This window comes from Colobus angolensis, unplaced genomic scaffold (assembly GCF_000951035.1).
Source record: "Colobus angolensis palliatus isolate OR3802 unplaced genomic scaffold, Cang.pa_1.0 Scaffold558, whole genome shotgun sequence".
Classification (NCBI taxonomy): Eukaryota; Metazoa; Chordata; class Mammalia; order Primates; family Cercopithecidae; genus Colobus; species Colobus angolensis.
The window spans coordinates 407,134-434,731 of record NW_012119132.1 but is presented as its reverse complement, the minus strand read 5'-3'; the positions used below and the strand labels follow the sequence as shown (position 1 = coordinate 434,731).

Genomic DNA, 27,598 nt, shown 5'->3' with positions numbered 1-27,598 from the left:
GCTTTTAATTTTGTGATAATATTAAGGTTATTCACTAGGACAAATCACATTTTTGTTTTAGTTTTAGGCATTTTTTTCTTAAACTGGAAAAATCTGAGACATACAGTAAATGAAACCAAAATCTGAGCTGTAGAGTCAATGAAACCAAAGCATAGCTATTTGGTGGAAAGACAAAAATTAGAATCCAGCAATGTACTATTCTACTAAATATCTTTAGTTTCCACATAAATCATGAGTTGGCATCTAACATGGATACTCTGAATAAACTCTTAACTCCAATATTGCCCTGATTAATTTCAAGGAGCTGATCCAGAAGGGGAAGATCTGAGCTGGGAGTTATGACCCATGACAAGATTTAAGCCTTTCATCTCCATGCTTTTCGCATTTTTCTATAGAAATTCAGTTGTGAAGCACCTGGATTTTATGTGCAGTTGGCTCACACCAGCTACGTTTTTGAAGAAGGGGTAAAATAAGCATTTTGGGTTAGATATGAAAAATTTTATGCAACAAATGCATATTTGGAAACTGCAAAATGAGCATGTAAATCAATTTATATGCATTGATGAATGAATATAGATGGGTTATTTTCAAAGTGTAGGCATTCTAGTGTAGCATAATATATTGGGACAAAAGGAATGGGAAGGAGGCGAATTTCTCAGCTTAGTCATCCATTTGCAATGGAAAATTGCATTGTCAGGTTCCATTATGCCTGCACAAATTTAGACAAATTAAAGAGTCTACTAAGTAATTATTGATAACATACATGTGTATGAAGTAAAGCAGGAAAGTTGTCAGTCATTTGGAACTTCTCAGATATTTCTACGATTTTCATTAGCAAAAGGAGGCATTGAAAGAATGATAATATACCTTACTGTGAAATCAATTTGAGACACAACACTGGCCTATTCAGCCATATCTCTTCTATGGTAACAGAGATGGATAACAACAGAAAAAAGTGTAAATAAAACAGTAACACAAATCACTCTGCTGAGGAGAAACATTACACCTGGTTCTGGACCTTGCATCTTGCTAGGACCCCTTCATTCATTACTTCATTACCAGGAAAATTATTCAATCTGATAAACGTGCCCAAGTAAAAAAATAATAATAATTCTTCGAATTATATAAGCTTTAAATCCTATGATTCTCTCTTTTACAACGTGTGTTCAGAATATATTCTGCAAGGTTAGTGTGGTATTCTGTTCTGACAATACGAACATTATACTATGTTTAAGACAGAATGTTCAACCTAGGATAATATAAATCCTTGGAAAGTCATACAATGGGTCTCATCTTCTGAAATGGACTATTGGTTTGACATTTCAAAAATCTCATAGGTAATCCCTCAAGATGGAGAGTCACCAACTTCCTTTGATAATCTGTTCTTGCACTTATAAATATTTATCCTGCAACAATTTAGATTTTTTTCTTTACTCTCTTCACTGAAAACAGTGAAACACCTGGTCTTCCCAGGTTATGTGCCCTTTTATACATAAATATATAAACAATTCTATTTTGCATATAGGTGCATGTATTGACATTTATTTATATTTCCTAAATGTATTTTTAACAAATTTTCATACCAGTTTACAAAAGCATACCTCACTCATGTTATATTGTGAGTCACTGTACATAGCTCTACCATAATTTATTTAGATCAAATCCATGTTAATTAACATTTGGATTGATTCCATTTACTTGTTTTCACTATTACAGACAATATGCAATGAGTTACAGTGCTAATATATTTGTGAGGCTCATTTAGGTATTTCTGTTTAAAACAAAAGTTCCTAGATATGAAACTGGGTTAAAGGACATACACATTTACATTTTCATAGTTACTGTTAAATTGCCTCTCAAAGGAACTGTAATAATACACACTCCATCCAAAGATGCGCAAGAGCATAAGAGTGTTATATGTTGCCACATCTTTCAGCCAAAACTGGATATTATGGTCTTTTTTGTGCTTTATTATTATTATTATTATTATTATTATTATAATTTTGGTCTTGCTTTGCTACCCAGGCTGGAGGGCAGTGGCACAATCATAGTTCACTGAACCTCCAACTCCCAGCCTCAAGCAATCTACCTCAGTCTCACAAATAGCTGGAACTATACATGTATGTCACCACATCTGGCTAAGCTTTAAAAATTTTTTTTCTATCTCACTTTTTGCCTGAGCTGGTCTCAAACTACTGGTCTCAAACAATTCTCCCGCTTCAGCCTCCCAAAGTGCTGAGATTACAGGAATGATCCACCCTGCCCAGCCTGATGGTGCTTTTTAATGTTTTCAACCAGCTAATCAAGAAATAATATACTGCATTTTAATTCATATGTCTTTACTTTCTGAGGTCAAGCTTCTTTTTATATATTTACTGGCTATTTGACATTCTCTTTTAAGAAATTGCCTATTTGTTTGGTTTGACCTTTACCAACAATATCCTCTTCTTAGTATCTTGCAGTGAGATCCAGTAATGTTTATTAAGCTCCTACCATGGGCCAGACTCTGGTAGTTCTTCTGTATATAAAAGGTGTAAATGCTCCCCTGGGAACTTAGAATCAAGTGAAGAAATCAGATGGGATGATAAATTACTATAATAAAATGTGTTCAGCATAAGAATAAGGGTCTACACAAAGCCAGCATTGGTCCTGCTGGAGAACTAGGGGTGAGCAGGAAGAGGGTAGCAGGGATGATTTCACAGAGAAAGAGACTTTACAGATGGGTCTTAAATGACGGGTGAAATTGAATGAATGGAAGGCACTAGGTCCAGAGAGAGTAACACTGGAAAGAACCCCAAGACGTGTGAACACAATTATTACCCAGAATATAATGACTTGCTTAGATCACAAAGTTTCTATTTAAAGAAAATGGTAAGAAATGAGCCTGGATAAAGAGACCAATTTATATACAAGCGCTTGCCTGCCATTCTTGAGAATTTTTGTTCTATCTTTTACCCAAAAGAGCAATACTATTTATAAAGGATCACTCCAGTAGTAGAGAGAAATGGCTTTGAATGGGGACAAGAGGAGCAATGCCTGAGATTGGGAAAGTGGTAAGTAGACTATAGCAGCAATCCTGATGAGGGAGTATGTGCGCCTAAAATAGCATCATATCAATAGAATCAAGAGAACTTGGTCACAGAAAGCATGTGATTAATCCTTTCATCTTTCTACAACTAGTCGCACTGGATATTCATCTCTGTGGTAGCATTTACTGCATTGTAATGAAATCATGCATGTTGTCTACCAGCTCACTTCACTAAAATGTGACGCTTTCCAACTCTTAGACCTGCAGTTGACCAAAACATTGTTTCACCAAAAAGTAAACTTTCAGGTTTCCTCACTTTCCTCATGTTCACATTTTATGCTGAAACAAACTCAGTATTTGTTAATCTAAAGTTTTTTGTTTGTTTTTTTTTTTAAACCTAGTCTCTATCTATAACCCTCTAATGGCTTACTGCAAACTGTTTTATTTTGATATGGAAGAATCCAGTGATTAGAGTAATTTGAAATGACGGTGACGTAATTAAGAGTGTGAAGCAATCCATTAACTATAATTTGTAAAAGGAGCCAAACATTTTTCACTTTTAGGTATACCATTGGACTTGCATTTTCGAAAGGAAATCTGCTAATTTTTGCTGCAACTGAGGATATCATTAACAATATCACGAGTAGCACACATGTGTACCTTATTATAGATCTTCATATACTATAATTGTGAGTTTTATTCATATTTGGATGCCTGAATTATTTAGACTTGTATTTAGGTTTCAAGTCCTTTATTTGTGCTGTCAAACGTTTAGTCCTTAAGGGCTTGAGAGCACAGAGGTGAACACTGTCTAAGAGCTAATATCTCACCTCCTCCTGTGTAACGGCTTCTTAATATGTGGTTTAGGAAATATGAATGCAGAAAAAAACAGAGAGGTCAAAGATGAGGCTAGATTTTTAGTTTGTGTAACTGGTTTTCCTGGGAAACCAAAAACATGGCAGAATACCCAGAAATAAGTGTTTTTCATTTTGTGAGTACTTTAATTTTTTTCTCTGGTTTTTGTTTTCTTTGTTTCGTTTTTAACCCTAAACTATTTTTCTGCCCTCTAATCTCATCCTCCTCCAGGAACAATTAATTCCAGTACTACCAAATACCCTTTCACCCAAAGCTATATTTCACAGAGGAAGAACAATTACACAGGATATAAAGGTATTGAGATGTAAGAGACACCATTAAAATGTGCTGTAGTTATGCAGCAGGGCAAGAACATCACACCTGGTGGAGGCAGAGTCGGTATTGAGAGGATACCCTGGAGATGGCAAAGCAAACAAGAGGAAGTGCAAGGTGAGTTTGCAATATAGGCAGCAGCTGTAACTCGAGCTCAACCAGCTCAACCACGTTCAAGGAAACATGAAACCGGGGCAACCCACTGTGTAAAGAGGACAAGGGCAGCTGGCTCAGGGCAAACATAAGCATGTGGGTGGAGAGCCTGCCCAGAGTGTATTCCAGGGACACCAATGTGCAACAACAGCAAGTTAAGGCACTGGGGGAAGTAATTCATGGGCCAAGTGTTCTATAACAGTTGGTGACATATTTTATGCAAATGTATGTGAATTATAACTTCAGACACTCTTGAAATAGAGTTGTGGTTTTTTTTGTTTTTGTTTTCGGGAGAAATTAGGTTTTGTCGGGGGAGGGGAGTGTATTTGTTTGGGGCTGTTTCCAACTCAGGACTTCGGAGATTTGCATGTTAAAAGGCTTTCAGAAAAGTCTAATTATTCACATAACTACAGAACTGAAAATATAATTCAAATGTTACTTAGTCCAGGCCACTGACCAGAAAAAGAGGAACCTTAAGCAATTTGAAACTAGCAGTTGTCTATTTAAGCTACTAAGGATCTCTAGTGATACAGATTCACCCAATATTTCTGCTGACCTGTTCTCACATTTACACTAGAATTACAAGTGAATGATGTTTTCTCTTTCCTTTGGCCTAAATCAACACAATCTTGTTCAAATCCATTTCCATTGTTTCGTCCTCTGTGGACCAGACTACCACTGCCAGTTTTCCTTACTCCAAACTCTTCTTTCTGTTTGTCAGCTCATATTTTTCTGGCCTACTTTTCCTGCTTACAAATGCAATGCTATCAAGATTTTTCCCTTTACACAATTCTGGACTGCCTAATCTACAGACACTAGTGAGAGACATTTTTTAAGCCACTAGATAACAACAAAAACCTACCAAGAATTTTATGAAGTTCTTGTACATGCACTTTCCAAGGTATGATGGGAAATTAGCAAGTCAGACAAAGGCAACAGGGAAGGTGAGGGGGTCACTGAAAGTGCAGTGATGCTGCTTCCGGGATGAACAGACCAGAATGACTGTAATACTTTTTTGGAACTAGCCTTTGGAAGAGCATTAGCCAGCTGAAGTGACAGTAGGAAATAAACAGAGCAGAGGGGCTATTAGAGGAAGGAGGCTGAATGTCAGACCAGTTGCAAAGAAAGAGGATTGGAACATTGTTAGCTCAGTGAAGACAGCACTCTTTCTCTTAGGCAGATAAAAATAATTGAAGATAATACTAACCACATGGATTTTATTTCTACTGAAGACACAGAACAATTTATGTCAGCAGAGAAAGGATTAAATTTTCTGCTCAGGAGAAGTTACCAAACAGTTAAAAGGAATTTTGAAAAAAAGAGAAAAAAAATGACATTGCATTAGCTAATACAGATTACTTTGAAACACAGAAGAGATTATCCTATGTGAAAGGGTGTGGAGGATATACAGTTAGTTATTATTTTATAAATAAAAAAGAAGGAATTACAAGTGAAGTCTGGCCTCAGGAGTTCTGCAGCTATGATTCAAATATCAGGTTTGTAAATTTCTAGTGTGTGAATTGGGGAAAATGTTTAAAATCTTTCTGGGCCTTAATTTTTTCATCTATCAAATGAGAAAAACGTCACCTACTTTATAGGGTTGTAGAGTAGACCAAAGGAATTAATATGTGCAAAGAGCTGAAAATAGTGCCTGACACACTGTGAGAGCCACTTAAGATTTTGCTGTTGTTGATACTGTTAGATGGCAGGAAAAATTCCAATGATACACCGCCAGAAATCAGATGTAGAGACAAAGAATGATTACACTTTCTGCAGGTTTATTGTAGATGTTTATGTATTTATTCTTGTCTTTTTCTTCTTATTTCCCTTTTTGGCTTAAGCCCACGGCTAGAAGACAAGCAACATATGTTCCTACTCTGCCTTTCACTAACCAGATGTGTGATTTTTTTAAAGTTCTCAATGTCCTCATTGTTTCAAATTCTATTAATTCTTCTCTCTGTCTGACTGTCCCTCTCTGTCTCTCTTTCTCAATTTACCTTAATCACAAATACTCTTTTTCTCTCTCATCAGTCTTTTCTCCTAGCTCCTGTTCCTCTCTTCTGGTCTTCTGTCTCATTTTTTAAACTATCAAACAGCTCAAGCTTCCCAGCTTCCCTGAGGCTTGAGCATCTTTCCATCCTCCACCTCTTGTGGGTAGAAGACACTGAGAATTGTGTATTTGGCTCCAATCCAAATTGTTACTGTCTCTGTTTAGGATACAAATAAGAATTGTGTCCAGGATGGATAATGTCTTGGGTGGAGGAGAAGGAAGGTGCCCATCATTCTTCTTTATTGCCAACAACCTCTGGGAACATGAACAGCTCCCAGCTAACAGCTGAAGAGGAGCACCATTCCCAGAAGATTTATTCTAATTCCTGAAGCTCTACATATGTCTGTACTTTTGTGAAGGAAATCAATATATAGAGTCATAGAATAACAATCGATAAACTTCAAGTGAAAAAATTCTTTCAATGTCATTTGAAGAATTGTCACTGAAGAAAAAATACATTGTGATAGAAGAAAGACATATTTTAATCCAACCATTTTTAATTTAAATAAAGGCTGAAGAGGATAGAGGAAAAGAAAATCAATGTCTAATATATTACAAAATATATGTAATGATATTCGCTGAAAAATGGAGCATGTTTTGAAACTTATAAGTTACCATTTGAGAAAAACTACTTTAAATTTCATATGGAACTACAAAAGAGCCCGTACAGCCAAGACAATCGTAAGCAAAAAGAGCAAAGCTGGAGGCATCATGCTACCTGACTTCAAACTATACTACAAAGCTAGTAAACAAAACAGCATGGTACTGGTACCAAAACAGATATATATAGACCAATGGAACAGAACCGAGACCTCAGAAATAACGTCACACATCTACAACCATCTGATCTTTGACAAACCCAACAAAAACAAGCAATGGGGAAAGGGTTCCCTATTTAATAAACCATAAAGATCCTTGAAGAAAACCTAGACAATGTCACTCAGGACACAGGCATGGGCAAAGATTTCATGACTAAAACACCAAAAGCAATGGGAACAAAAGCCAAAATTGACATATGGGGTCTAATTAAACTAAACAGCTTCTGCACAGCAAAAGAAACTATCATCATAGTGAACAGACAAACTACAGAATGGGAGAAATTTTTTGCAATCTACCCATCTGACAAAGGGCTAATATCCAGAAACTATAAGGAACTTAAACAAACTTACAAGAACAAAACAAACAATCCCATCAAAAAGTGGGTGAAGGATATGAACAGACACTTTTCAAAAGAAGACATATATGCGGCCAACAAATATGTGTAAAAAAGCTCATCACCACTGATAATGGGAGAAATGCAAATCAAAACCACAATGAGACACCATCTCACACCAGTTAGAATGGCAATCATTAAAAAGTCAGGAAACAACAGATGCTGGAGAGGATGTGGAGAAAAAGAAACACTTTTACACCTTCGGTGGAAGTATAAATTAGTTCAGTCATTGTGAAAGACAGTGTGGTGATTTCTCAAGGATCTAGAACCAGAAATATCATTTGACCATTTGACCCAGCAATCCCATTACTGGGCATATACCCAAAGGACTATAAATCATTCTACTATAAAGATGCATGCACCTTGCAGTGAGCTGAGATCCGGCCACTGCACTCCAGCCTGGGCAACAGAGTGAGAGTCTGTCTCAAAAAAAAAAAAAAAAAAAAGACACATGCACACGTATGTTTACTGCAGCACTATTCACGATAGCAAAGACTTGAAACCAACCCAAATGTCCATCAATGATAGACTGAATAAAGAAAATGTGGCACATATATACTATGAAATACTATGCAGCCATAAAAAAGGATGAGTTCATGTCCTCTGCAGGGACATGGATGAAGCTGGAAACCATCATACTCAGCAAAATAACACAGGAACAGAAAACCAAACACTGCATGTTCTCACTAATAAGTGGGGGTTTAACAATAAGAACACATGGACACAGGGAGGGGAATAGCATACACCGGGGCCTCTCTGGGAGTGGGGGTCTAGGGAGGGATGGTATTAGGAGAAATACCTAACGTAGATGACGGATTGATGGGTGCAGCAAACCACCATGGCACATGTATATCTATGTAACAAACCTGCACGCTCTGCACATGTATCCCAGAACAAAGTATAATAAATAAATAAATATCAAAAGCAAATATGTGTATCAGTTCCCTAACTTTTCTGATAAAAGAAGTTTCTGGGATTCTTTTTTTTTTCCTTTTAAGAAATAGGTTCCTGCTTGGTTGCCCAGGCTGGAGTGCAGTGGTACAATCATAACCCACTGCCTCCTAGAACTCCTGGGATCAAGCAATCTTCACACCTCAGCCTCCTGAGTAGCTGGGACTATAGGTGTGGCCATCATATCTGGCTTTTTTTTTTTTTTAATAGAGATGAGGTCTCGCTTTGTTGTCCCAGCTGGTCTGGTACTCCTGGACTCAAGTGACCCTCCTTGGACTCCCAAAGCACTGCGATTACCTTCTTTCATATAAAGTCGGCCCAACTTTTAAAACAGACGTTCATAAATATATACTCTTACACATTTTACTGTGCTTTTGAGTAATGAAATACATTAAGTAACTTCCTATATTTATAATGCTTTCAATTCAGTAAATTAAATATTTAATATTTGTAGCATCACGTAAAATTTTTTTAAAAAATTACATTATTTGCTGGAAAATAAATCCGTTTTTCACTAAAGTTACAGATCTTAAAGTGGTTTCTTCCATACAACAACTATAGTCATATGCTGCCATGCCAGCTATTTCCCTAAGGAGAGTCCAGGCATGCTTAATTATAGAGGAACATCATTACTTAGAAGAAAAGCATAAGTCTTTAATTTCCTTCTGTCTGCTGGATGGGGCTGTAGATTCTGCTGAATCTGGCAAAGTCTGAGTAACACTTAAGCCTAGCTGTTTCCATACATGGGCCAGGTATTGTGAGGTCCCAAACAACAGTAACTCCTAAGCTCTCATCAGTTCTGTTTCCATCATGGATTAGAATCCACACAGAATTCATTATGTCTACAATTAAATGAAGAAAGCCCTTCTGATGTCAGGATATTAGTGAAGCAACTGTTCGTCTTGGCAGCTCCTCTTTTAACTTTTGGACTGCCAGATCCCTCCTGGGAACCAACCTAAGAAAGTACTATTTGAAGTAGCAGTTGCTCCTGCAGTGTGGTGTCAGTGCATTTCTAATTACAGCCCAGATAGTTTTAAGCACGAATAACTAGACAAGAGGACAGATCAGCACTTTGGCTTGCCAGGTCAGACATATTTTCCTCCCAATTCTTTCCAATAATAGTTTCTCATATATACCTGAAACAGCACAGAGCATTCATCTTTCTAAGAACCACTCCTAAGTTCAATTTCAGGTAATGTGCTGGGAAGCCAAACTCGCTTAGCCAAAAATAGGCACTATCTTCTCATTATGACATTTCAATTAAGTGACCACTGTACCATCATCTAGATTTTCAGCAGAACTATATTCTAACTCAGCAAGTCTCACTATCTATTTGTGTGACTGAGCTGGGTCTTTATATTCGTGCTGACTCACCACGGATGTTGATATTTTCAATAATTTTATCATCCAAACTCTGAAAGAGATGAAAATTTTGCGTTGCTTGTTTTGCAAAATAATAAGTTTTTTTCACCAAAAGTACAAAAAATAATTGTAATATTATTTAGATGCAATATTTTGGGGCTTTACTGCTAGTTATGATAGAGTAGAATCAACCTATAGAGTATGAAAAGAAGGTCAACAAAGGAAGCAAATAAAAAAGCGTTATGAAAACAAAGAGTGATGAATTCTGACAAGCTATTCCATTTTCTTTATCACCATGACATTAGGAAGCAGCACTAAATTTAAAGGTCTGTCACAACCCGAAAATCTGAATGCTTTATTATAAATCAGCCCATTTAAAATAGTACCAACCTGAAAACTAGTGAACAAACGCCCAGCATCCATTTGATAAGCTAAATATACAAGCTGTGTCATATAATGGACAGGGCTATCTGCTAAGGTATTGGGCATACTTGGACTCAAATCCCAGCTCTGCCATTTAGTAGCTACTGAATTTTTAGCAAGTGATCTCTTCTAACTAACAGTTTTCTCACTGATAAAACAGAAATTTTGTAAAATTATCAAGTAGGACTATGGTAAGACTATATAAGATAAGATAGACAAAGCACACTGCATAATGCCTTTCACTCAAAAAACCCTAAATGGTAATTTTAGTAACAACTATGACTCTTAACAGAATGATTTTAAATTATTCTCAAATTCAAGAGGTGCTTATGACCTTACCTTTAAGGAGAGGCATCTAGTCCATTTTCTGAAATAACTTAATGTATACTGTTTTTGGGGGTATCATGTATATTTGCAGATTTAGAAAGTACTATGAGAGTTGTGGTTGAACTAACTGGTAATGCCTTTTCCAATATCCAATTACTCATTCAAGTATTTACTGAACTCTTACAAAATACTCATCATTCAATTAGTTAACAATTCTAGCAGGTGAGTTGTTCTAACTGGACAACTTACGTTGCCTGATTATGTTGGTAGGATTTGTGCTCCATGGATGCAAGTGTAATACAAGAACCTATGTTTTACTTCTAAACATTATAAAGAACATGAAAGTGGAAAGTGATTCAAATTCAAACATTGTATACAGTGTTTAAAACAGAGTACTTTCTCTGCTTACTTTTAAAATTATTTATAAATAGGCTTGCTCTCTGGAATAGTCTTTGGATATATGTTACAAATATTTGACTTTTATGCTCAACATGTTTCAATATAGATTTCCATTAAGGATTACTTTGTAAGTTAGCTTTTATATATATTCAGTGCATTGGTATTCACTGAACAGCATTTCTTTTTTAATTTGAAAGACTTTTTTAAAGTTGAGGGAAAGTTTACATACAGTAAAGCATATACATTTTACATATATAGTTCAGTGAATCTTTATAAATGTACATACCCATGTAACCACCACCCATATCATGCCCAATGCTCCACTGTTTTGTCTTCTTCTAGTCAAGACCACTAAAAAGTACCTTTATTCTGACCTCTAGCATCACTGATCAGTTGTATCTGTTTTAAATTTCATATAAACAGAATTACATAGTATGCACTCATATAACTGCTGCCTTAAAGCACTTATTTGTTTAAATTTTACCCAAGAGGAATAAGGGAAACAATGTCCTCTTTACATGGCTTGTCATAACATCCATATTTTAAAGCATAATAATAAGAGAACTCTACCAAATCTGATGCATACTTTTGGGCATAAATGGTCTAAAATACATTTTAAATGAACCCAAAGTAGATTTAAAGAAACATGATACACATTTTTATAATACTATTAGCATTCACAACATCCTACAGCAATCTATCTGCTGCCATTTAATATCTCCTTCAAATTTTTAAGCTTCGATAGAGTTTATATCTATTATCTACTTGCAAACAATCTGTGAAGTAGGCTGGCATTACTTTACAATATATTAGTAGTCTGATTAGGTGGTTTCTCAATTTGCAACCTTAGAAAATAAAACAGAACATTGATGTTGTTATATTACTTTTAACATCTATTAAGGTGTAAAGTCCCACCTGGAATTTAGTTCTTCAGATTCCAAACCATGTTATGTTTACACACAAAAATATCAATAATCATGTGGCAAGAATGGAATCTGAGAGTGCATGGTACCCATCCCAATATTCAAGTAGAACTACATGGAATCCATGCTCAGGAGAGAAAACCAAAAGCCTTGCAATTTTCTGAAGATGCTCTAATCTAAAGCAACTGGCCAAAATTTTGTTTCCCAAAGCTAATTAGAACATTTTAAGACATATATTTGGCAAAGACCATGTAAAATTACCTATTCCTATACTTATGAATAATAGAAAAGGGACTGGGCCACAAAATTATAGAGAAGTACACAACAAAAAAGTTTAAGATTTGCATACTGTTTTATAATAAACCAAAAACTTTAAAAAATGTAAAACTAATTTATTCTGAATTACATCAAATATGTTTGTATACTTTGTGAAAGCATAGTTTGCACAGCAACTTGTAATAGTAGGTTTCTTAATCCCTTAATAAAACAAAACCTGAATATCTATTGTAAGACCTAATTTTTAGTACATATTTACAGGAGTTAACTCTGCAACCAGTGTAGCTGAGGAAGGAGTATAGAATGTGGTCAATGACTATTTTCAGGTACTAATGTGTCTGAGTCCTGATTCTCACAATGCAGCTAAGAATGACAGAAATATTATACAGCGCCAGTTCTTTCTATAGTCCATCAGGATAACTATACCTTTAATAATCAATTTAATTCACATTTAACTTAATGATATCCAAAATTGAACATGGTATCAGTGACATGCATACATATATATACTTAATTTTATGATGAAAAATATAATCTGCATATGATAACTAAAAGAACAGCTTGCTTGAACTTTTAAAGCCAAATATGTCACCTATCGTATCTGCAGCATATGTGTAAATAACTTTAATGTATAAGAGAGTCTCAAAGACAAGTTATAAATTGAATAAACCTTTCTTTAAACTAAAGTTATTAAAACTTTTCCTATTTGATAGATAATAACAGTATAAACTTAAAAGTAAATGGTATCTTCAATAAGCTATTAATATAGTAAAAATCACTGCCTAAATTTAAAATTGGGATGGAATACAGGTACTAGTTTATGTGGAAAGTGAAAGTATAGTTTCTACATATACTTTTGTGCTGATTGCTTGCTAAATTACAAAATTCTCAGAATGTGTTTTTTTAATATATTTTGAATAACACCTAGACATGGGTAACATTAGAACACAGCTGCATACAACAGAAACAGAGGCTCATTGTCTTCACAAACTGAAACTTTGGGCAGGTAATGGATTATTATTATACTAAAATTCGTTTTAGAGGAGTAAGAAGAAGTTCTATATATTTAAATTTTGCTTGAAATTACCCCTAAAGAAAACGGTCAGTGGAAATAGTGGGTGAGGTAATAGTAACATTTTTGCACTTACAAAATGCTTACTAAGGGCCAGGCACTGATCTAAGAGATTCACATGAAGTCACCTGCTTCATTTTCTTAAGAGTACTAAGAAGTAGTATTCTCATCCCAATTTCACAGATAACACAATTGAGGAATAGAAAGTTTGAGTGTGCCACTTGAAACCAGGCAGTCTTGCCCAAGAGTCTGTATAATTTAACCTCTACACTACAACTGCATCTCAGAATAGGAAAACAAAATCTCAAAATAATACATTTGACTTTATTTGTGGCATTTTAGAATAGTAACTCAGTTTTGATTATTACCTCATAGTCAAAATAAGCTTTTTAATAAACAGATGCCTTTCACCATCATACTTTAAGAGTTTCTCAGAATGTTTCCTCTAGAAACTACTGATGAGTTTCTGTGACTCAGAGCTTTCTCAACACACCACCTTTTCCTACAATGGCAGACTTCAAACAAAACTGTGGCAAAATCTCTGAATCATTTTTATCCAGTATCTACTTATATAATAACTATTTAAATGAAAACAATCTTACAAAGATTACAAGCAGCTACAAAATATTGTCCTTTATTGTAGTAGTTACAATGTTGATTCAAACAACAAATACATTTTGTCACTAAAACATATTGAGCAAAGTACTTGGGGGCATACTATCCAGTGTGGCACTGCCATTGGGTTCCAAAAACCCACAGATTCAATGGGTTTATCTACAGGAAACCACATTACAACCCACATAAAGGGTTCAGGTAATGCTTTTCACAGGAAGAACCAAAGTGTTTTGAACAATCAACGGCCTTACATTTATTTCTATACCTAACCAAACCCATGATGACTTTAACTTCCTTCAAGAAAGAACTGTATTTTTTCCCCTAGTTTGATCTACAGCTTACTGTGGGTGCTTAACAAATGATGTTGACTGACAAACAGAAAATAATGTTTTCTCTTTTTCCCTGGCCCCCTTTCAATCTGTTCTCTACATTGTAGCCAGAGTGGCATTTTGGAAATATAAACGTGATAATGCCATCTTCCTCCCTACCATTCACATTACATCCTTTCCATTACTATTTTATCACTTTTACAGTAAAGACGAAAATACCTGACATGGTCCAGAAGGCTGTGCACTGCCTGACCCCACTCCTCTCAAGTATGGAGTTAGAGCTACATGCTTAAGGCATTCTCTCAGTGGCTTGAACATGTGCCATCTCCTGCATCATAATTCTGTTCCTCTGCACTTTACCTGATTAATACTTTTCCTCTGCCTTAATTTGGTTAATTCTTTCTTACGTTTTCAGATTTCAGTTTAATAATCACTTTTTATTAGGTCAGCTCACACTATTTTAAGTTTTCACAGTACCATGCACCCATCCTTCAAAACACATACCACAATTTTAAGCTTCATTTTTTTTTTAAGTCACTATGCCTTCTCACTAGAATATGAGGCCTATGAAAGTAATAATTATTTCTGCACTACCATTTTATTTCATAAGCCTAGTACTCTGGTACACAAAACAATCAGTACTTGTTGAATAAAGAAATGTATAAACAAATGAATGAATAAACAAATGAATGAATGAGTAAAGGTGGTTGCCTATCCGGTCACATTAAGAAAGTAATGGAAAGCAGGAGCTTTCTTAAGTCACATCTATCATACTGACATGTTCAGTAATATTAAACAATAAGCGGAAGCCATATGTGTCTATGGCCATTTAAATAGAGAACATGCAAAAAAGTGAAACAGTCCAACGTGGGATTTTAATACACATGACTCTAAAATGCACGAGACCTGGGGATCTGGAAATCATGAGAAATATAACTTAATTTCTTATTGATTGTCCTTGTTATTCTTGTTTTTAAACTGGATAGCTATGAAATTCACTAATTCTTTCAAGTTGCTAGGGATCTATGAGTGCTCTTAAGTAGAAATAATGTTCAAGGTCATTTAGATGAGATCATAAATGGTCCAGGCACTTAGATGAAATGAATATGAAAAAGCTATGTACCCTATAAGCATTCATTATTCAGGAAAGGTGACATTTTTGCTTAGTTGAGTTCTGAGGCTGACGCTCAGGGTCAAAGAACATAAGTGATGCATAAATTAGTTTTGTTCTATCAGCCATTTTGATGTGTTTTTTTTTCCCCTTGAATAACACCTGAACCTGAAAAATAATCTCAACCCAAATGAACTGGAAATCTTATTTGCCAAACATGATGAAAAAGGGCTTGGGAACAAATAAAAGTGTTTATGCTCTTACCCAGGTTCTGCCACTAACCTGGTCATGACACATAACCTTTACTGGATTCTGTATCAATATATAAATAAATAAAACTTGCTAGGCTTGAACACAAAGCCAGGATGAAATTGAGCTCATTCAATAAAAAATATTCTGGAAATTCACAGGTGCATAAGCTGTTTCAAGGCACTCTTGGCTGGAGGTTGGGAGGCAGAGAATATTTTTACTATCTTATAATAGTATTAATTGTTAGTAGTTCTTATTGTATTTTAAATATGAAGGCAGTTAAATGGTGTTAAAGTTTTAAAAGAATTCTAGTTGGGACCAGAGATAAGCTGAGTTTATATTTAATATTTACTTGTCTGTTTTTTTTTCCCTAAATTTTCTCTTAATGAATGTGAACTTATTTATTTTAAAATTAGTTTTTATGAAGAACATGACAAACAGTGTAAATACTGGCTACAGGCAGAGCTTTATTGATATTTCATCTGAACAGAAATCATCTATCACTCGCCATTAATACATGATCTGTGTTGGGAGAGGCATCCATTCTCAATTAATTATTCAAGTCACTTGACACACATGAAATAGGGAAAATAAGCAAAATGGAGGCAATCCTTCTAGGAAGACTGACTCTGCCTTTATCACTCCATCTCCCAATTCTGTGCTACTCAAAATAATCCAACCTTTTGTTTTCCTTCTACGTTTAGTGGTGATCTTTTTCACTCCGTTTTCAGTTCAAATTTTCAAAATGACTCAATGCTTCAGAAGAATCGTAATGGATTTGCTATTCTGAGTTGAATTATCCTATGTACCCAGGCACTATACTGTTCAATTATGCATCTTGGTAATTCCAAGTTCTTTATCTTATAGAAAGAGCTATCCATTTGCAAAATAAAATGCATTTCAGATATATCAAATTCTGCTTCTCTTTAACAAATTACTTTTTCCACTCTTAACTGTTCCTGATTATGCATGATCTCTGAATCCCTACATTAAAAATGCACAGAAAAATAAAAATTTTCATTTAAAACACCTTCCCACACAGTGCAAGCTGTCATTGTGTCATATTTGTTTCCTAATTTAAGGAAGGAAGCTACATTTCGTGTGTCCTTCATTAAATTGCCTTATCTGTATTTTAAAGTGGCATTAGGATACTTAGGGCAACTTTCCCATAAAATAATGTTCATTTTTAAATTTGTTTTTATTAATCAGTGCAAAAGTATGTAACTCCAAATTATAGTATGGAAATTATCATATCTACCCAGTATCTTATTCATGATTCACAATTAGATTTGCTAGAAGAAAAAAATGATCTTTTTTATTTTGTAAAACATAACTGTAAAGCCTGCTCTTATAACCATAGAAATGTACTGTTAAAGCTGAAGTGCTGTATAGGCCATGGAATACAGTTTTCTATAATTACCTAAGCTAAAATATAATGAAAAACAAAAACCCACATGAAGACAGAGCGCAATAAAATAGCCCTTTCCTTCTTCCCCTCCTCCTAATCCTGTGAAAGCTACAGAAGTCTCCTCAAGACCAGTATTTTTTTCTTCCTAACTAACTCTCCTTGCTGTTTAAACAATTACTAATCTTATCAAGTCTTTATTTCTCTTAAAGTCAAGTGAGAGAGAACTGTCAACTCTAATAAGATTTACAAAGGCTAGTTCCCCTTAGCAGTGTCAGCAAAAAACAGACATGATACAATAAAACGCAGCCACACATAGAGCTTTTGTCCCTATAGCTTTCAAAATTAGATTTAATAATTCACCTTTTTTTCCACCCATTTCAGCCACAAATGCCACTTATCCATGTGTTGATTGCCTTGCTTTGACCCTTAAGCTATCTACTTTAAATCCTGACATCTCCTGCTTAGCCACTGATTCATCTTTTTCCCATCACTCACTCACTTTCTGCTCAGAGGCTTTGCTGTATCTATACAACAATATTTTCCTTGGTCATTGTCATGTAACAACACCGACAAAACATACTGAAGACTGAATTTTATTTCTAAAGGGGAGAAAACAGAACTTAGGTATGATTTTTGTTGTTTAATGCCACACTATTTTAAGCCCCAAGAACCACAGAAATTACAACTTGGCCTCCACTACCCAGATAAATGTCATTAGCCGAATATCCTTAGAAAATCTCTTGCAATCCCGTACACGCATCCCTGTTTATTAGTCTGCAGCAGCTTCCCAATTCAGCAACATCTAAATTTCTCTACCACTCTATTTCTCTTTATAAGGCATTTGTTAATTAAGAAATGTTATTTAATCTCTAACATATTTAAACGTCAGCTGACCTGTCTCACACTTCAAGAAACCACAGAAATGACAAAATTTTACTTAAATTTGACAAATGTTGGACTTGGATATAACCGTGGAAACCAGTATTATTCCAAAAAGCCTCCTGCTAATGAAGAAACTCTTCACATCCTCTCTTCCCCTTTTTCCAAGACCAAAAGCAGGTTTTTACCGCTCTATCTGCAAAAGGCATAGCACTGCCTGTGAACCCTGTCTTTCTCCTCCTTTACCACGAGTGATCACACCCACGTGGGGATTCTCAACCACGGCCGTGGCAAACCTCTCCTGTGCTTTACTTCTCATCAAACGGATGCCCAATCTTCTAGATGCTTGTTTGCATCTTAAGGGCAAAGTCTGTGTGTTACAGATGTAGAAGTGGTAAAGACAAGTACAGCGGTCATATAGGTGGGTCGCGATCCAATAAATATAGGGCCCAACCTGCCAAGGAACCCGAGGAATGAAAAGAGGCCACTGTATTTGACACTTGGAAGGGAATAGTGTTGGTAGAAAGGTCTCCAGGAGGAACTCAAACTTGGAAGTGGGGGCTGCCCAATCCTTACGAGGATGTCAAGGGAGGAGCTGTGGAGGGGGGTAAGGTAGAGAGGCCCCCAGAAACAAGGCCTTTCTCTCGAAGCGCACTGCCACACGTTTGGCCAGATTAGGAAGACCCCATGCACCAGCCCGGCCCGCTTCCTCCCCGCGCCCTGCCCAGGCCCCGGGCCCCGCGGGTCGGGCGTCGGGCCTTACCTTGGCTGCAGTCCTTGCCGCGGAAGCCGGTTCGCGAGCAGTCGCACACGGCCTGGTCGTCCACCACAGAGCACACGCCTCCGTTGAGGCACACCCCGCCCTCGCCCTCCTCGCCCGCCTCGCACGGGCTTCCCCCGCCGCTGTTGGGCGGCTCGTCGTCCAGCTTCACCTCGCCGCTGTCCACGGGCAGGACCTGTGAGGAGTTGACCCTCACGTCACGAATCCACCCCTTGAAGGGCTCCCGCTCCCTCACGGAGGCCAGGGTGAGCTTGAGCGCAGCGGCGCGCAGTTCCGGCGGCAGCCCCCCGACGAAAAGGCCGCTGAACACCGTCATGTCCCTGCGCTTGGACTTGACCTCCACCCACTTGGCCTCCACCTGGTCGATGAAGAGCGTGGTGTTGCGGAACTGGCGGCGGATGCGCACGCTGTGCCAGGCGCCGTCGTTAACCGGCGTGTCGGCCAGGAGCGTTGCAGGCTCAGCGCAGAAGATGGAGAAGCTGAGCTGCAGGCGGCCGCCGCGCGTCAGGATCAGCTCTAGGAAGTCGCAGAAGCCCTCGTCGTCGAAGTAGAGCACGAGGCCGCGGGCGCTACGCGTCTTGAGCTGGAAGCTCATCTCGCTCTCGCAGCAGGCGTTCCACTTGGGGAAGCGCGTCCATTGGCCCTCGGCGCCCGGAAACTCCAGCCCGCTGCCCAGCTCCGCCCAGCAGCCCAGGAGCAGCAGCGAGAGGCACAGAAGAAAGCAGCCCCCGCGCTGAAGCAGCGCCGTCCCCATGCTCGGGGCTGGGGTGCGGCGGGGGGATGCCGGGGCCGACAGGGTCAAAATGGTCCTGGACACCGTGACGAAGAAATAAGGGTCCCGAGACACAGAAAGGTAAGGGGAAAGGCGGGAGTGGGACGGATGTGTCCGCCTTTATTTAGTTCTTTTTTTCTTCTTCTTCTTTCAATAACACCTCCCTCTCTCCCTGTAGTCCTCTTCCAACTGGAAAACGTTGACCCCAGTGGTACAGGGTAGCCACAGAACTTCCAGACCAAAGGGAGGATGCACTTTGGAGGCAACGTTCTGGAAAAAGCTTCAACAAAAGATCAAGGGAAAGCACTGACCCATTTGAGTCTGATTAACTAATTTAAGAGCATCTGTGGTGTCAACAGATACTTAACTCCTCAAATCCCATTATCTGCCAGGTTCCACCAGCGGTACCAGGCCAAAAGGAAGCAGTGAGAGTCAATAAAAAGCAAACACTTTTCTCTAGAAAGTGCAGGAAACCAGCAGTGAGCCAGTATTCTTGGATGCTTGTGAGTGCCTCAAGTGTGTGTCCTTCAGATGTGGTGTCTTAAAGCAGAACGGAGAAAGGGATGCTTGCCTCTTTGGGCGCCACTTCCTAACCCGAGGCTAGCTTCAAAGGCCAGCTTCTTCTGTCATAGCATGGGCTTTAGCACCGCTGCAGCCAAACCTAATTCCTTGTGCATGGTCTCACAAGTTAGATTTTCCTTTTCTTTTCAGCCACAGCAACAGTAGGACTCAAACCCAGCAGTTGCGAAATAGCTAGAAGCTGTTAGATGTGGAAATCGCAACAGCTCCTCTTCTTTTCTCTCCGCCTCTGCAGGGCCAAACTAAGATGACAGCACATCAATTGGTTGTGTGTTGGTGATGCACTTTGCTTGTATCTTGTCTTTTTTAAGGACCCAGATATCTGCAGAGAATTAAAGTCAAAATTAAGGTCTAAAGTCAATATAGTATTATATAAATCCTTATTCAGCTCATAACACAGGTGTAGACCTGATCCTATTAGTATGCCAAAGAGTTAACCTTCTTGTATGGAGCTTTTTTTTTATCCTCACTACAAGTAAGTCCTAATATTTTCTAATAGTTAATATCACAATTTTACAGTCAGCCATGACACACATTATAACTTAGTTGGTAACCCGAAGTCTTAAAGAGAAATTTGATTACTGTTATCCTTTTCTTTTTGTAAGATAGTTTAATTTTTAAAATATGTGAGTAGAGAAAAAAATGTTTTTAAGGATTTCTACCTATGTTGTGTGCTTGTTCTGTAGACAGTAAAAATACAGCCTATTCAAGTCTCAGTTAATAGATTTTACAATTGGCAAATTAGATTAAACTGTTGGCAGGAAGCTGCCAGCTTAGACTTGTATAGCATTCCTGCCATTTTATTTTTCTTAGAAGGAATATTGATGGTTTCTTGGTAATCTCTTGCAAAATTTCACACAATATAGTTCTCCTTTATATTAAAGGAATAATCTGTTGTAAAAGAAAACCACTAATTGGAGCCAGGTTTATGTTTTTGGCATTGTCTCAATTGCCCTAATATTAACTTATCTAAAGGTGCATAAAGTACTTAATATTTTGCCTAATAGTGTAGATCTAACTCCTCCTGAAGTCTCTATCTGGCAGTCAGCCCTCACAATTTGTGTGATCAGAACAGCAGTTGGCATGTATGTCATCTCAGCTGCAATGGCTCCAGGATGCTAGAATTTAAAACCATACCTTTGAATCACTCACTATACTATTAAATCACTTCTCTTTATTCAACTCTAATCTGAGAGGTTCTTGAAATAGTACAGAAATCATAAACACTGTTTTTTTCTAAGTCATTTTTTAACCAAAAAATTATTCTTACCTTTTGAAAAAAATTACAAATGTATAATCTGTTCATGTCAAGGAAGTGCATTATTTTTCTATTTCTTATACCCCCCGCCCCGCTTGCAAACACACACACACTACAATATACACACATGCACACACACACACAAATACACACCCCAAATTTATTGTCTGGACGTGGAAGCTGACTATCAATTAACACTTTTTTTCCCCTACAAGCTGAAACTAGCAGTAATTTATGGCACCGCATTGTGCTGCTGATTCTCCATGGAGGGAGCTGAGAGCATTTGTCTTCAGTACAGAGCAATCCCTACAGGTGTCAGCTGAGAGCCACCAAGCTAGGGGATCCCACTTCAAGTTCCTCCCAGATGAAATTGATGACTGGTTCTCTCTTTCAACACACACACACATTGTGTGAGTGTGCGCACATACACACTGCCCACTAGCAAAAGGAAATAAAAATCTCAGTTGCTTATTTATTATGGCTGATACATTCCACACCATCAGCAATCACCAGTCATATCTTGTCTTCTCCTGTATCAAACCCAAAGAAAGGGGCTCATCAGGTCATCTGAAATAGCATATTATTCAGTATACTTTCATATTTTAAGTGGACTCAGGAAGCTGCTAAATTTTCAGTCATTTGCAAAATAAATCTGGAGTGTCATGATCAGGAGTACTGCTTTGAACCCACTCTCAAGCTCATGTGTTAGAAAACCTTTTTTTTGCTTGTGTGTGTAACTCTGTTGGAGTCAATTATTGTATTAATGTTACATTGATCACATAACCTTTTTTCTCCTGTCCCTTCTGCCCTCCTCCACAAATGCATACCTTGACAATTTTAAGGGATGGTGGAAGAGAGAAAAACCCTAGAGAAATATATATGTACATATAGATATATATACATTCCTACCACAGGGAGGTTAACTGGTTTTCCTAGTTCTTGGAGGAAGCTCATTGTATGTGAGTGAGTATCTGTATTTATATGGAGAAAAGAAGATCCTCTCTAGGTGCCAGAAAGACCTGGCGAGTTCACAAATTAGAGGATGAAATAAAGGGATCTGAAAAACAACCTTACTGCAGCCAAAAGAAGAAGCGCTCTAATTCAAAAGCAGACTAACAGCATCGTTAATCCTTTCTTTCATTTCTACAATCAAATTCATCCCAAGTCACTAGGAGGATCAATACAGTACACTCATCGGCTGCAGTTGCATATTTTAATCTTTCTGATATCACACACACATACACACACCCCTATAACTGTCCATGCACCCTTCGATACATGTATCCTCATAAAGAACATGAAATCTCAGAGAAATTTTTGAAGTGCTTATTATTTCACCCCTGGCTTTTGCAAAGTCCCTCAATACCAATGCACACCCAAAATTCTCTCTGGCTTTCCCGCCCAGTCTCTAAGCTCCATCTCTAATACCAGTGCAGTTTCTTGGAGCTCGGAGTCTAGTGCACAGATTAAGGATAGGCATAGTGTGGGGCTGATGAAGTAGGAAAAGAAATATATAGAGAGATTTTGTTGCTTCGATATCTAGCCTGTCTGTTATTTTCTTTCTTTTGCTAATAAATCACTGCATTCAGCCTTTAAGTTACTACCCCAGTTCCACCATCTCTTCTTCCTGCCATCTATTTAAAAGGCTTCATGCAAAACAACCAAGATCTACACTCCTCCACCCTCCCACCACCCATCTTTCCCTGTGTATTTGTGGCAGATCCTGGCTCAGTTACAATGGGGAAAGATATCCTTCTTCAGCTTGCCTCGCCCCATCCCCTCCCCCCAACCCAAATTGAGGTTCTTTACCTGCCCGGTTATTCCCCTTAGCTTGAGCCAGAGCCTGAAGCATGCATCGGTCAAAGCGAATTTCCTGAGGTCTATGGATAAGGCGACTGCTGCTGCCTTTTCAGAGGCGTCAGGCTTGAGCGTCTATCTCCAGGAGTGCGGGAGGGGAGAACAGGCAACGGAGGGGAGCAGGAGGAGGAGGAGAAGGAGGAGGAGGGGGAGGAGAGGAAAAGAGCTGGGAAGGAAAAGGCGGTGGTGGAGCCTGAGAAGGCTGGGTTACGTGACGCCGGGTGCTGTCCTTCTGAAAGAGAAGGGCGGAGCTGAGCTCTCCGCAGTACCATGGAGAGCGCCGGGCCTGTCCTTTGGCTGGGGAATGGGTGGGCTCGGCCCGTGGTCGCAGCCCCTCCAGGTCTGGATGCTGCGGAGCAAGGTGCTTTTACCTTTGCATCGTCCCCTTGCAGGGGGAGCCTGATCCTGGGGGCGGGGACCTGCTGCAGGCGTTTCTAACTTGTCATCACCCTCCCTTCCCCATCAGAAAGAAAGAAAAGAGAGAGACAGAGAGAGAGAGAGGGAGAGAGAGAGAGAGAGAGAGAGAGAACGAGAACGAACAAACACGAACCAGAGAACCACGTAGCCTACTGAGCATGCCCAGGCCCCTGCTAGACCCATGGAAAGCTGTATGGAGATTCCACTTCTCCGGGGTTTAGTAGTGATTGGGCGGGGATACCTGAGAGGGTGCCAGGAAAGGGCCCAGCAGTCAAAGAGAAGGGGCCAAGGAGTCGGTGATTATGATGAGCTCTGGCTTTACTTGTGCACCTTGGTCTCCTGCTTGGAACCCTTGAAAAGAAGCTGCAGCTTTTCGAGGAATGCAGGGGCAAGCAGGACTCACACAGGCACTGGCATTCTCCTAGATCCGATGTCCCTTGCCCCACCCCTTACTGTGGCTCTGCCTTGAGTAATCACAACAAATCTTCGTGACTTGCCTAGGCTGTGCCAAAAAGATGCAAAAGGAACCCACCAGGGTAAGATGCGAACTTGCAGACGAAGATGAACTGTGTCTGACAAAGTGCTTTTTACTGTAGCCTCTCGTCATTCTCCAGCCTTCCTTGCTCTATCTTGAGCCAAGTTTTCTACCTGTTTAACTCTATCCTCTGTCTCCTCCTCCCTTTTGCAGCTGGTAAAACCTGGAGAAAGTAAACCTCGGTGTGAGGCTCTAACCATACAACTGGGCATGCCCAATAGGCATTGCTGGGTTTGGTGAGAAAAGGGTTAAATCTAAGGGAGCTTACAGATTAGGTGGTAGAGAAGTCAGGTGTCTGTGGCTTTAAATTATGGTTTGCACCCTATGGGCATTTAAATTCCTATTCCTGTATATTCCTAGCCTGGGTTAGTTTTGGAGCAGAAACAATTTTATTGCAGTGCCACAAACCTAATAGTCTGAACCTCAAATACTATAAGGCAGGACTATTTTTGGCCTCCAGGCCCTATAGGGCAAGAATTTAAGAACTAGATAAATTTGGGAACAGTAAAATAATATACATTCCAATTACAATATGTATGTTCTTCCAAAAAACTAGAACTCATTCCTTTGATAAGCCGATTTATGCTTTCAGTACTTTGGTAAAAGGGTCTAAATAACCTGAAGGCAGGTATCACAGGTTTTAATATTTTTATTGCCCTTAGAGAGGCAGTTTTGTCAAGTGGTTACATGTTTGGGAAATAGATATCTGAGCTTCAATTCAGTCTCTGCCATTTATTAGTTGTAACCTCAGCAAGATACTTAACCTTATGTTGCCTCAGCCACCTCATCTGTAAAATGGATATAGTAATAGCTCCTTCTTCATGTGTTTGATGTTGTGAAGATGAAATGAATAAATAAAATATTTGTAATTGTGGACTGAGTGAAATATTGACTGTATTTATCAACTACAACCCACTCTGTGCTCTGTTTGACTCAATGCAAAGAATTTCTCTGGAACCCGAATTCTTTGACTGTAAGATGGAGGTATTAGTCATTGTCAGCTTATTCCATAAGACTGCTTTGGGAATGTAATGAAATAATAGCTGTTAACATGATTTTTAAAACAAAAATTTAATTTTAAATAATATAAAACTAAGACTCAGAAAATGACTTATCTAAATTATTCAGTCATTCAGTGAACCTTAAACAAAAAATACTCTAGTTAATTCAGGGCCTTTTTCAATTTTTCCTATCATTAGGTTATAGAACAAATAGCAGAGAAGGTACACCCCCATATGTTTAGTATAGAGCTAAAGCTTATTGCAAAAGTAAGTGAAATGGACAGCCCACTTTCAAAAATCAAGTCTAACTTGGTTCCATGATGCTCTTAAGATCTGGTGTGAACATTATGGTAGTGCTGGAGGCACTCTTAAGAGTCAAAGCACTGCTTTTTACCTGGATTCGTAAAAACTCATTATTTACCACCAGTGCATATGATCTGAACAATTTCCTACTTTATTTCGTTTTGTCTTTGTGAAATTTTGTTTTATCTTCAGTTGCGCTACACAGTGTTTCCATTTTCCTTGAGATGTCTTCTGTGGCGTTTTGATAAAAAAAAAAAGTTAACATTCTTATGCTACATGTGTAAATTTTAAGATTAAAAAGTCCAGCGTTCCCACATCTCTTCACCACTCCCTCCCTGACACACACACACACACACCAACTATATAAATGGAAGGAATAAATTATGTATTGGAGTAATCCCCTTTGCAGTGAGGTTTAAGGTACTTGCCATATGTAGTCCAAGGAAGTGGACAGCCACAGGATCTTTGTTTTTTTCGGTCAATATGCAGAGAGAAAACTATCAGTATGTAGCTTAGAATGGAAATATCAACATAATTTGATGATAAAAGCTGTTAATTTAAAGTATGAGTTTTTCTGTTGTTTCTTCATAAATTACTTCAAGTCTCTAAGTGCCAGTTTTTTCATCAGTAAACTAAAGATAAGGACATCTCCATTTATAGGACTTGGTGAAGATAATGTCAACATTGAATGTTAATTTTCTGCCTACTCCTGGCCAAACAGTGCTCTAAGTGCTTTACTTACATTAACTTATTCTATCCTCACAGCAACTCTAAGAGGTAGGTTCTAGGATTTCACCCATTTTACAGATGAGAAAAAGTGAAACATAGAGAGATTAGCCCAGATAGTCAAAGTCTAGTAAGCAACAGTGTGAGGAAAAATCCAAACTCAATTCTGTAATCTTAACCACTTTGCTACCCTGACTTAAAACAGATCATCAGATATACCTAGTACAGTGTTTGGCAGAATGCAGATGCCTGCAATTGTTCGTTCCTTTTCCTTTCTAAGACTTTCATCAAGAGGAGTCTAGGAAACTAAACCGTCAACTCCAGAATTTTGCCATAACATTCCTTAATGACTAATACTGTATGAAATATATGATATTCATGTACTTTGTTACATATAATAGGTGATGTATCTTCAACGTTACTACCTTTTTTGTTGTTTGTGGGCAAGATGTGAGGTAATTCCTGTAAATCTGAATTTGAAGCAATCTAACATTTGCAAGAACAATCTAGTATTTTTCCAGAAGGTGGTGAGTAGGAGTAATTCCTCCTAAATCACCTTAGGGAATCTACTAATTTTAGGCTACAGAAATACGTTAAGGATTTCAACTCCTGCCCCTAGGTACCACTCAAAACAAATGAGATAACTGTGAAATCAAGTTGCTTGTTTGTGATTATGTCTGATTGGGAGAATCTGTGGCAACCCAAATATGGAAATATAAATAATATCTCGTGCTATAAACTGGTAAACATTTTGCAACAATGACAATGGACATGCATGCTCACCAAAAGCAAATATATTTTCATAAGTTATTAATGAGAATTCTAACATGGAGACTAACACTACACTAAAAATGAATGAAACTAAGTGGTAAGATTTTTTTTGACTGAGAAACGAATACAACAGAGACACACTGTGTTTATCGCTGCAATCAGACCCTGTGCTTTAACATTAGGAAATCGGTGTAAACATCTACTTTGTCAATTAACATTAAGATAAATGGAAGCTTTGAGATACCTATCAATTCCAATATTGGTATCAATTTTGAATGGTACTTTATCTCTACTGATATAAGGGGTAGAAGAAGAAAAACATGGTAACAATGAGGAAAAGTACCGATATACATTAAATGCATTTTCACTTAAGATGAGAAACAACTCAAAGGAACAGTAAGATTTATCACTCTGAGGGGTTTTTCTATTTACTGTCCTATAGATGATCAAAATGAAGCCACTTTCTCTTACTAAAATAATCACAGTATCAGGAAAATATTACATGCTAATTCAACTAAATTTCAGATTGCTATTGAATTTCTTTAACCAATTACATTATCAGTGCTGCACAATTGGAATTCTATTGTTTAGCTCATGACTTTATTTTAATAATAAATAAAACCCTATTTTTTGTTTGCAGTT

At 37.9% G+C, this 27,598-nt stretch overlaps 1 protein-coding gene across 5 annotated transcripts in view; it reads right to left on the bottom strand.

Annotated features, from left to right (window-relative positions):
• NRXN1 (neurexin 1) overlaps nucleotides 1-23,704 on the bottom strand; it is a 1,138,235-nt gene extending 1,114,531 nt beyond the window's left edge. For 3 of the 5 annotated variants that reach the window (XM_011961491.1, XM_011961488.1, XM_011961490.1), the window contains exon 1: nucleotides 18,720-19,727. In XM_011961491.1, coding sequence (XP_011816881.1) covers nucleotides 18,720-19,491 — 772 coding nt within the window. In that variant the 5' untranslated portion in view covers nucleotides 19,492-19,727. Of the gene's footprint in view, nucleotides 1-17,576; nucleotides 17,677-18,719; nucleotides 20,411-23,155 lie in introns of those variants that run through there. The other 2 variants (XM_011961493.1, XM_011961492.1) reach the window with 2 other exon arrangements.
• Nucleotides 23,705-27,598: the final 3,894 nt, after the last annotated feature.